Raw genomic sequence first — 10,961 nt, 5'->3', positions numbered from 1 at the left:
TAAGTCCTCTGATGATTCATGATTGTGCTTTGTTTTATGACGGTGACTTTTTTTAAACCCATGTCGAGGAGGTATTATTGCCTCGATCTTCCTGCTTTTAATGTCTCGGGGGATGCTGCAGCCCGTCATTAACAGTAGAAGGTCTCTCAGGATGTCTTGCCTGACATAACCTGCTGGTGTAGGTGGACACTGCAAGATCGCTATGTGCAGGAATTTGGGCTGCAGATGTCTGAAGCACCTGCATGTGGAGGCGGAGTGCATGCATTGCGGGAGGAGGCGCTCGTGCAGTTGTCAGCCACATTTTCCCACCACAAGCTACCGGTTAAATCTGCCATTGGTAATTGCCTGTAGCGTCCCATTAGCAAATGAATGTACGTACTGCATGATAGTTGTACTCTTTTATTTTATTTGACTCGTGAATCGTGTTTCGAAATGTGTTTGAAAGTACAACATATGCACACATTGTCAACCATAAGAAGGTGAAAAAACATAGTTGCAAATTTGTCAAAAACAAGAACTTCAATTCAAGCCATTTACGAATAATATATCACAAGTGTATGTAACAAATAAATAAATAAATAAATACAATCCCTTTGTTAAGTAAAAATAACTTTGAACTGTGCACTAAAAACACATTTAGCTAAGTAGAGCTTCAAATGATTACAAACAATAATGTGATGACGCTGCATGTTTTCATGTGCGATTAACCAAAAAAAGGACATTTTAAATCAACTTATTATTGTACAAAGGACCGAACATCGGCACAAATCGGGTTAAAGTCAAACTCAGCGGAAGAGGCGTGTATTCGCAAATGAACACAACTGCAAATAAAGCCCCCCCCACGGAACGAGTCCGTACGCGATGGTCGTGATCACGGGGCGCGTAATCGAAGTAGAGGAAAGGCTGAAAAAAGCGTCTCGTATCACTCTTTAAGGTTACTTTAGGTCTACACTGGGTGCACGTCTGTTTTGTTCTTGAAACGAGAAAAGTGCTGCTCAAAGACCGGAAACAACGGCAAAAAAGGACTTCACGTCTCCATTCACTCCTCTCTTCGGCCCAAGACTGCATAAATCCAGACGTCAACTAAGAATCTTTAGGTAGGTAACAAACTATATTAAATAGAATAGCATACATCGTTACTTGGTTCCCGATTGTTGTTGCGTTAGGCCAGAAGGAACGTCTCAAAGCGCCCCTAGTGGCCAGTCCAGGATCATGCACTCTACAGTGATATTCATTCCCCCTTTATTTTTATGCCAAGGCGAGAAAATAAAAAAGATCTCGTGGGACACTAATAAAATGTCAATTTATTTGTACCCCCTGCAAGGTGCTACCTTTTGTGATGGTAGATTTTTCAATAAAGTTCTTGTTGTATTTTATTGGATTGTGAAAGTTCATCTAATTAAGTAGTCAGTGAGTATTTATCATGAATATTTGTGTCTTCCAGTGTTAGATGCTGTTAAAATGGGGAACAGCAATAGTGACAGAGCCAGCGGGAGTCAGAGTGAAAGAGGCAAGGAGGCGCGTCCCAACATCCTGATAGACAGCACAGAGGATGCAGATATATTCCAGAGGGAGGATACAAAGGTAACACGTTTGTGCAATAAAATTAAAGCCAATGACAATGCTGTGTGTAGCGTTTAGCTCTTTAATGTCCTCATTATTATGGAACCAACCTTGGGTCCAGGCACCACAGGAGGAACAGGAGTTTCTGGCCTGGCAGCAGGACCTGGAGAGCGAAAACAAATGTCCGACCCTTGCCAGGCCAACGGTGTTCCGCTGGGCCGGCAGCGCCAAAGAGGTCTTTGTGTCTGGCTCATTTAACAACTGGTCCACCAAGATCCCTCTCAATAGAAGGTGGCACTGTGAACGTTGCAACTTCTTTAAGAGATATTATTGAATTAATCTGTTGATGAACGTGTAATCTCTCACTCAGCAAGAACAACTTTGTGGCAATCATGGACCTGCCCGAGGGAGAACACCAGTACAAATTTTGTGTAGACGGACAGTGGACATTAGATCCAACAGGGGTAAGGAAATGAACTTGATTTTTTTTTTTTTTTAAATCAGTATTTTAATTTTCGTTACATTTATTTTATTACTTGGAAGGATGAAAAGGATACTATGAGTTAGCATGAAAACTCAAACTTTGACTGCATTTCAGTGATTTCCTCCATATGCTCATACAGGCCGTGATCACAACCAAAACCGGAACCGTTAATAACATTATCCAGGTGAAGACAACTGATTTTGAAGTCTTCGATGCCCTCCGAATTGACTCTCAAGATTCTGCAGACATCTCCGGTAATAGTCACTTTGCAGTTTTGTTTCTATCAAGTCCTTTGTGTGCTATTTTTTTTTTTCCCCCCAATCAGACTTGTCCAGTTCTCCTCCTGGTCCGTACCAACAAGACGCTTACGTCGTCAAGCCAGAAGACAAGCTCAAACATCCGCCTATTTTACCCCCACACTTGCTCCAAGTGCTGCTCAACAAAGACACGGGCATCTCAGTATGTTGCACCTTCACCATTTGTTATGTCCAACTTAAATGGATTATGCTCTCATTTCAATCTTCTCTTCTCAGTGTGACCCAACCCTGCTTCCTGAGCCCAACCACGTGATGCTGAATCACCTATATGCCCTCTCCATTAAGGTAACACAAACATCCACATCATCATTGCACCCCTGTTGTGAGGCTCTTTTCCTAAATAACAAGCATTGTGTTTTGTTCTAGGATGGCGTAATGGTTCTGAGTGCAACACACAGATACAAAAAGAAGTATGTGACTACTCTTCTGTACAAGCCCGTATAGCTAGAGATCATTGTCATGAAAATGTAGTGGCTGCTGATGTTTTCATAATTTGATATTTCCTTTTCTTTTTGTTTTTATTACAATGGGCCTTATTTTTTAAATTGATGCATAGATTTTTTTTTATTTAACTCCACACACAATTTGAATACTGTATAATCACCGTCAGATTCATGATGTGTGTATGTTGATGAATCTGAATTCAATCTAAATGAAAGCTCATGCTGTAATTTACATATGCCTTTCCTTTATTTGACCATAAACGGGCATCATCCCTTTGACAGCATTTCAGTCAATGCCGAGGGTTTATAAGTCAGCTCATTAGCAAATAGCCAATTGAAGTTGATGTTTATTGTTAAACATATTGATTTTATAAAAGACTGTAATGTCGAAAGGTTGTGCATCCTGGGTAAAAGTGATGTTTTTTTTTTCCAATGGCTGATACATGCATTGTGCATTTGCATGATCTGACAGGTTTGTTTGCGGAATGCGCACAAAAACAAGTCTGACCATATTGACGATCGATTGAATAACATTCCCATGTCATTTTCTTTAGGTGTGTTCAAATCCATGTGTGATAGTATGAGAACTATTGCGCAACCTTTTGGCTCAATGAACCAAATTGAGTCCAAGTTGCCTCGAATCTCAAACCAAAGCTATAAATTTGTATTGCTTTTGTGGTATGGAGGCTTATATGTACACCTAATCTATCCTGATTCATTTCTAAATGTTCATTTTGTTTGTCGAAACAAGAAATAAATATGCATTTTGATAAGAATGGTGCGGTGCAAACTTGCTTCTTTATTGATTGTTACTCAGTTGACACAGTGGACTTTTGGATCCAGGTCCTTGTTTTCAGAGTTGAATTCAGCCTGCTCAAAGCAATGAGCTGCCACGCGATCACACTCGCACACGGCTGCCTGGCACTTGTCATTTGTGGCTACGGAGACACATCAGAAACATTACGTCATGTACCTCCATTAATACCAAAGTAAACTGTTTATGCATAGCAGTAGTACACACACGGTCCAACAGAACAACTGTAAAGAAATATTTGAGTAGAAATGAAGACTAAAAGTCACTTAACTGTTATTTTTTTATATATTTGCAAAATGTTCGTTGACCTGCAGGTCAGCAATATACAGCAAATATAAATGTTAAATATGGCACCCATTCAACTGCTGGTAACACAATCTCATGACCATTATTCAAATAAATTCATTTCACCGCGCAATGCATTCTGGGAATTAAAAAGGGATGTTATATTTTTGAAAAATGTATTTACAGTTAACTCCCACTATTGGTGGGTAATATGTATAATAGCAAATATTATAATATAATTAAAAGGCATTGGGTGCAAAAAATAATTTAGGCATGATACATTTTGTAAATTAATCGCTGATTAATCTATTATTTTTCCATACAAAGAACATCCATATCGATCGGGCCTTAATGATTATTGTTGATGTTGTGGCCGATTATGACATTTAGCTGAATTCTGCATTAATCACTCAACCTGTTGTATTTACAGTTTTTCCTTAGCATATTAAATGTCAGAATAATCTTGAGTTGGGTCACAGACTCACCTGGGCAGGTGACTTGGTTATCTGAGCAGGAGAAATCATAAACCAGGACATATGGAAGATCAGCAATGCTCCCACACCCAGGACTCTTTCTGCTGCTTTCATAACATTTGTCATGGGCATAACAGCACCTAAAACGAGTGGATTGGATTTTTTTTATTATAGAATAGTACCTGATCGTTTTTCATTGTCACAACTTGAATGCAGAGGTATCAAATCCAGATCCAGTTTGTCAAAACCATGCCACAGTTTAGATCTAGCCACAGGTGATTCTACTCAAGCAGGTAAACAGCGCTTGACTAGTCGCACATGTGGCTAAACCCAAACTGTGGTAGGGTTTTGAGTTTCTGGACCTTATGGACACCTCTGCTTGAATTCAGCTTTTGGTTTCTGCTCCTTACCTGTCCAGGTCATCCCGTGGGGTTCCTGTACCCCCAAAGCCACACCAACAACCATAACCGTTGTACATCAGAGGGTTAACTCCTGGCTGGGCACACTTAATCATGTTCGCAAACTGCCACAAGGCTTTGGGCAGTCGAGCCCCGCTGATCACACAAGCTGGTAAACGACATCAAGTAAAACAGACGTATGTTCTTTCAAAGTGGTGCCGTATGTGTTTTAAGCAGGCTTACCGGTGGCCAGCAGCAGCAGCAGAGGAGCTGTCAGGTTCATCATGGTTGCCTGCAGAGAAACAGGCAACATTGTCACAGCTTGCACTTATAGATCAGGAGGTGGGCTAGAGATAAGGAGTACATGGGGAGGAGTTGATTTTTTTCTTTTTTTTTTTTTTTGGTAACATGAAGATTTTATACAACTATATACTTGTCAACATTCAAATCAAACACTTTCCTTTGAAATAATTATAGCAAGCATGATTGAACACATGTTTTCAATTGTTGAGCTGTAATGAGTGCAAATCACTCAGGGATTACATTATTCTACTAAATAAATATCAACTACTGAATGATTAACTTCTGGTCTTATTTTACTTTGTATGTCCTTTGGTCATATGGTTTAAGAAGTAAACACAAATGACATAAGGATCTTAGTCTTATGACTTTTCCAATGTGTTAGAACTTGTTTTTTTTTTTCCTCTTTGACCACCATGCCATTCGACGGCACTTTTGCATTTTGGTCTTGCTCGACACACAGCTGTGTAAACAGCAAAGACTTCCCAAAAAACACCTCTAAACATTTCTGATAATGTTCAACCTAGTGTAACAGAAAGGGAAATCTAGTATGTTATAATAACCTAATGTATGTAACTTCAAAAGGGAAACCCATTCCACATTTTCCCTTTTTATTCCTCAGTTGCTATTGGTGATGGGGAGGTGTCGCAACACTTTTGTCTTTGCAAGGTGGATCTAATGGCTGGATGGTTGAAGAACTCAAGGCTGTATTGGGCTCAGTGACTGCAGTACTAACAAGTCAGACAATATTTAGTGAAATTATGTAGTAATCAATTTTGGTCCAGGCATCACGGGGTCCAGTGGTTGGCACATCTCGAGAGGTCCTGGGTTTGAAGCTCAGCTCACGCCATCTGCATATTGTCCCTTTGTAAGTATGGAATTTTCTCCAGGTATTCTAGCTTCCTCCCGCATTCCGTAAACAATTAAATTTGGTACATATTTCCGAGACTCTAAATTGCCCATTGGTGTGACTGTGAGTGAGAATACTTGTTGGTTTACACGAGGCACTGCTACTGATTGGGCCCTCACCCAAAGTCACCTATGAAATGTGTCACCTGTAACTCTCATGAGAACTGGCAGTGTAGAAAGTGGTTGACTGGATGATTTTATTTAGGTGATTATATGAGGAAGTTGCAGATTCTTAAATGTCTTTTGTAAGGTTAAGGTAGTCTCACCTCATTGCATTTATAAGGAAACACTGTAAATACAATGCCTTTATCGAAACACTGGAAATGCAATGGCGTTATTTTTTTAACATTCATGTTTGAATACCTCTACAGACAAAAAATACTCTCATATGCCAATTTCACATATAAAGTTGTATGAGATATTGCAGTCAGCGTCATTCCACCGCCGGCGTACGCGTACGTCGGTAGCATGAATCTGCCCGCAGTCCTCACCATTTTTTCTGAAGGCCCAATTGTCAGGCTGATCTACATCCCAGAACCTCAGAAAACACACAGAAAGAAATATTGTTAAGCACGTGCTTGTATACATTTAAGGGCCTCCACAATTGAAAACTTACTTTGGGATTTTATTGTAGTCAGTTCCATCCACCCAACTCCACTCTCCCTCGTGGACTCGTTCCACAAGTCCAATCCAGTATTTATAAGTCATTTCAGAAATTTCTGACAGATAGTCCTACGGTAAACAACCCAAGATTAACATGATGATTTGTTGAATTCCGTTTACGCTGTAAACGCTGGCTGGACAAGAAGCTCACCAGTTCCTCAACACTGTTCACAACCACTAGATGTGCTGCACGTAAAAGGCACTGCTGCTCAGCTCTGCTCCAGGTGGCAGTGGTGGTCGACAGCAAGTAGCAGCTGCTTTGGAATGACACCCATCCCTCCTTACATGCTCCTGGTTTGACGCAGAGTAATACGAGCAAACACTTATAGGGAAATAACTTCAACTTCCTGAGACCTTGAATGGGAAACACGGTACAGAAAATGGATGGTTAGATGATACTGGAAAAACACGATTACCTCTAACTGGGACACGTTTTTCCAAATGGACATCTTGTATAGTTGTCCCGTCACCTTTGATTGGGAGGAAATACAAATAAATAAAAGTTACTTACAGCGTTGCAACAATCTTGCATCTTGAGTCCATCTTTACTTTTCTTACCCGAGGCTTGATGGCTGGTTTTTTTTAGGTTTAGTTTGATGTCAGTGATTTCCGTGTTTAACTGCGAGACTTAAGACAGAAGAAACCATAAGACAAACATTTCATAATGTATGAAATTGCCAACATATAAACTGAATGCCAATGACTTTATAAAACATACATTTGATCCCAGTTACCATTAGCTGAATTAAAAGCAGGGCCACAAGGATACCATAGAGGGTATATACCAATATCCTCTTCATACCTATAAATGACAAATGACATATTTGTAAAACAGAGAGACCACTAGAATAATTAAGACATTTGATTGCATGGGTATTCTACCTTTGTAGACATTCTGATCTGCAAGCTTAAATCTCTCAGAGGTTGACTCAAACTGGTTGTACTGAGCGTCCATCTCTTGAAAAACATATTCATGTTCATTTTCACTGGCATGTTCACAGTTATCATAATATGCTAATTTTGAACTTATTAATTAGAGAAAAAGCATCATTTATATATTTCATGGACAACTTGACTTCATCAAATATTAAAAAAAAAAAATCCTGATTCACTGAGTAGCTTTAAATAGATAACAGTTAACAAGATAATTCACATCTGAGCACTTCTGTTCTCAACAATACAATTAATGTTTCTAACAAATGTACTTACAGTTTTTTTTCCCCACGGAACTTAGTCAAATAGAAAATGTACTATTGTACAGTATTGTCAGGTTGGACTCTGACCATGAACTCACTGAAGTCCTCCCCCTTTAAATAAAGCCAGCTAGTATCGATTAGTCTGTCTTTTTTGAGTCGGTCACAAGTCATGGTAAAATATTTTGACGCTTATTCGTTTTATGTATATTATTTATATTTATGTATATTATAGTATTCTCAAACTTTTTTTTTAATTGATCTAATCAGTTTCAGGTTTCTGTCCAGTAGATGGCAGTATCTGGTTTGCAACCGCCAACAAAAAGCAGAGAATAATAATTTAAATCTAGTAATTGTGATAAAACATTTAATTATTTTAACAAATTTTGCCGATATTCAAATGCGTCTAAGTGTGTCTGATTAACAAAAAATAGTCATTCAGAATTGTGATTGCCTTTAATTAATCACCTTTATTTACATATAAAAAAAAACTAGCGTGTAATAGAGGGGGGGGGGGGGGAGCCAAAGCCACTTACTACAAAAATAATAAATGAAAAATGACAAAATATACATGGCATAAAACTAAAATAATCTGTTTTCTGTGTTCCGAAAATAAAATTCCTGTCACGTGACTCTTCATTTACACGTCTTTCCGGTGTGTTTGAAACCATTTGAAAGGAAGATGGCGGCCATCGGACGACTGACTCAAGCCTTGCTGAGGTCTTCTTTGACCCAGACCCGTCGTCAGCTTTCTGCTGCCGCTGCTGGTCATGGCGAGCAAGCTGGTGAGTCTGACAATCGAGAAAGACTCCACGTTGATTCAATACCATTCAGGATTTACGAGGAAAGACAACGCTTTCACAGTGACCTTGTTGCTCTGGCGTCAGTTCCGTTAGCCCTAGCATTGGCTTGATATCCTTGACTCGACAACCTGCAGGACAAGTTGCGCGAAGATGCAATTATGTGATACATTTACTCGTTAAAATCACAAACTTGAATGACGAAATACTATGTTAAGGTGTCTTATGTGTACGTAAATCTCTAGCCTGTACATGTAAAACATGGTATACTGAACAAACATCAACATAATAACATTGTGTGTAATAACATTGGCCATTTAAATTAGATTAACATTAAACCAGCATTATCATTCAAGACCAAGATTCCAGTGGTGTCACTATCGTTTTCTTGTAACAAATATTCAGCCAGTTATGACTCTTTGAAAGGAGTCTGAATACCTATATCAAATGACCAATTCCTGAACAATGTCTTAATGCAGGGGAAGGCAAGACTGGCTGTCTGTTTTTCAAGTTTCCCTCCGTCACATAGCAGATTGAAATGATCAGGGTTGTTATCAAGTTCCTACAGAGCTGCTGATGGGCTGATCATTTAAATCGGTGTGTTTAGGATGGAAACGTTTAAAGCAGGCAGTACAGCGGCTCCCTCGGGCCGCCTGTCGTAATGCAACGTCAGTTGGAGAGTGTTCATTTTTAAATAAACAATCTGACTGGGAAAAAAATGTTACAGTAATTACATTTTGAGTCTGCATGTATCATTTTGACCTGGTTTTGCACATGTTAAGTTTGTCCTCACATGTCACACACTGGACCATGTTTTACATGAATGTTAACATAGCACTGTCAATCATGGTAGCGGATCACATAATGTGAATATCCCATCCTCTGATTCTGATTTTCCACCTCTCCAGCGAGGACATGGAAGATACTCAGCTTTGTGGTTGCCCTTCCTGGCGTTGCGGTGTGCATGGTTAACATGTACCTGAAGGAGCAACAACACAGCCACGAACAGCCTGAGTTCATCCCTTATTCACACCTCCGCATTCGGAGCAAGGTTGGGTTTAAATAATCCGTCTGCTTTTACTTGACTTGCATTTATTTTATGTCTCTGATTGTTATATTTTGTTCGTAAACAGCGGTTCCCCTGGGGAGATGGCAACAAATCGCTCTTCCACAATCCCCACGTGAATGCCCTTCCTGATGGCTATGAGGGTCACGATGAGTAGGCCCTCTTTCCAAACCTCATAACTTGTGTAGGGACCAGATTTCCCTCAGTAGGTTTTTCTCTCCAGGACCACACAAACTCATTTACAGTTTACCTTTCTTCTGTGTTTACCTCTGAACACGAAGAACCTGAGCCGGCAATTCTTTGCTCTGTACTGTTAAGCAAAATAAAACTGAAATAAAGTAACTTAACTCAATTTTGTGTATTTCTTCTTTGTTTAGTTTATAGGTAAAGCTCACTTTCACCCACTAGGATCCACTCAGTCACTAGCCCCAAATAAGTCATCTGTGATTGAAAAAATGGATTTCAAAGCTCTCTAGAAATTACCTTCAATGATTCATTGATATCAAATAATGATAGAATACACCTAACTTGAACTTTACTAGGAAAATATCATAGCACACCACCAAACAATATGTTCCCAAAACGTATACATATATACTAAAGTAATGAGGTCTTATCAATTTACTCAAATTGACTTAGTGTAAAATCCGGTCTGTGTAGTTGAACATAATAGATAGTTAGTTCAGAGGTCCTCAAAACAGTGCTATAAGCACCATGTTTCCCCCAAGGACCACATGAGTACCCCAGGGCCTGTTCCAAAAATAGCTCAGTCATTTATACTTGGGGCAAGTGAAAGTGGGACAATGATCATTTAAAAATGTACACATTCATTATTATAAATTAAAACCATTACCAAGGTAATATAAGCATGTAACAAATTGATAAGGGCTGGTGACCAGTACATTCTCCCATCTAGTGGAGAAGCATGGAATTGTTTAGCTTTTGCGGGGATGGATAGGTGCACAAAGATACAGTCTAAGTAAAAAAATTCAGACCAATTAAGTGATACTAAATAGTTTACGGCTAATGTGCCATGACATTGTGTAAAGCAACCACTGTACCACGTTTGATGGGGTGCAGTTACATCCATGCAAGTACTACCATAATAAACATACTGTTTCATTAAAATATCTGTTAACAATTATTACAACAAAAGCATTTCTTTACGTATGGGTGCCTCTCAAACGCATGTGCAATTTTCTGGTGCGTCTTTTACCTTCCTCCATCGGGACAGAGGCGTAGCCGAGCCAGGG

At 39.3% G+C, this 10,961-nt stretch overlaps 4 protein-coding genes across 5 annotated transcripts; 2 read left to right on the top strand and 2 right to left on the bottom strand.

Moving 5' to 3' along the window:
• The first annotated feature begins 798 nt into the window (after positions 1–798).
• prkab1b (protein kinase, AMP-activated, beta 1 non-catalytic subunit, b) lies at positions 799–3,583 on the top strand. Its single transcript, XM_037257884.1, has 8 exons — positions 799–1,097; positions 1,445–1,584; positions 1,685–1,854; positions 1,934–2,027; positions 2,187–2,301; positions 2,373–2,506; positions 2,581–2,649; positions 2,731–3,583. Exons 2-8 carry the CDS (start codon positions 1,462–1,464, stop codon positions 2,806–2,808), a joined length of 783 nt encoding a protein of 260 aa, XP_037113779.1. The 5' UTR covers positions 799–1,097; positions 1,445–1,461; the 3' UTR covers positions 2,809–3,583.
• A 6-nt stretch (positions 3,584–3,589) lies between these two features.
• On the bottom strand, positions 3,590–5,132 carry pla2g1b (phospholipase A2, group IB (pancreas)). Of its 2 annotated transcripts, none has more exons than XM_037257894.1 (4): positions 5,021–5,132; positions 4,790–4,946; positions 4,392–4,543; positions 3,590–3,745 (listed from the first exon to the last, which is right to left on the bottom strand). In XM_037257894.1, exons 1-4 carry the CDS (start codon positions 5,088–5,090, stop codon positions 3,621–3,623), a joined length of 504 nt encoding a protein of 167 aa, XP_037113789.1. In that variant the 5' UTR covers positions 5,091–5,132; the 3' UTR covers positions 3,590–3,620. The 2 variants fall into 2 exon arrangements, with proteins under 2 accessions (XP_037113789.1, XP_037113790.1); XM_037257895.1 differs by having other exon boundaries at positions 4,392–4,519.
• Positions 5,133–6,279: 1,147 nt separating this feature from the next.
• Positions 6,280–7,949, bottom strand: LOC119126632 (C-type lectin domain family 4 member E-like). The gene is made up of 8 exons (XM_037257888.1): positions 7,859–7,949; positions 7,532–7,606; positions 7,368–7,451; positions 7,208–7,276; positions 7,066–7,119; positions 6,801–6,940; positions 6,603–6,718; positions 6,280–6,524 (listed from the first exon to the last, which is right to left on the bottom strand). Exons 2-8 carry the CDS (start codon positions 7,602–7,604, stop codon positions 6,371–6,373), a joined length of 690 nt encoding a protein of 229 aa, XP_037113783.1. The 5' UTR covers positions 7,605–7,606; positions 7,859–7,949; the 3' UTR covers positions 6,280–6,370.
• Positions 7,950–8,482: 533 nt separating this feature from the next.
• Positions 8,483–10,057, top strand: LOC119126641 (cytochrome c oxidase subunit 6A, mitochondrial). Its single transcript, XM_037257899.1, has 3 exons — positions 8,483–8,627; positions 9,551–9,693; positions 9,776–10,057. Exons 1-3 carry the CDS (start codon positions 8,525–8,527, stop codon positions 9,863–9,865), a joined length of 336 nt encoding a protein of 111 aa, XP_037113794.1. The 5' UTR covers positions 8,483–8,524; the 3' UTR covers positions 9,866–10,057.
• Positions 10,058–10,961: the final 904 nt, after the last annotated feature.

The sequence above is a fragment of the Syngnathus acus genome, chromosome 9 (genome assembly GCF_901709675.1).
Source record: "Syngnathus acus chromosome 9, fSynAcu1.2, whole genome shotgun sequence".
Classification (NCBI taxonomy): domain Eukaryota; kingdom Metazoa; phylum Chordata; class Actinopteri; order Syngnathiformes; family Syngnathidae; genus Syngnathus; species Syngnathus acus.
Note: the sequence above shows the minus strand (reverse complement) of the source record. Positions and strands in the feature narration are given on the sequence as shown.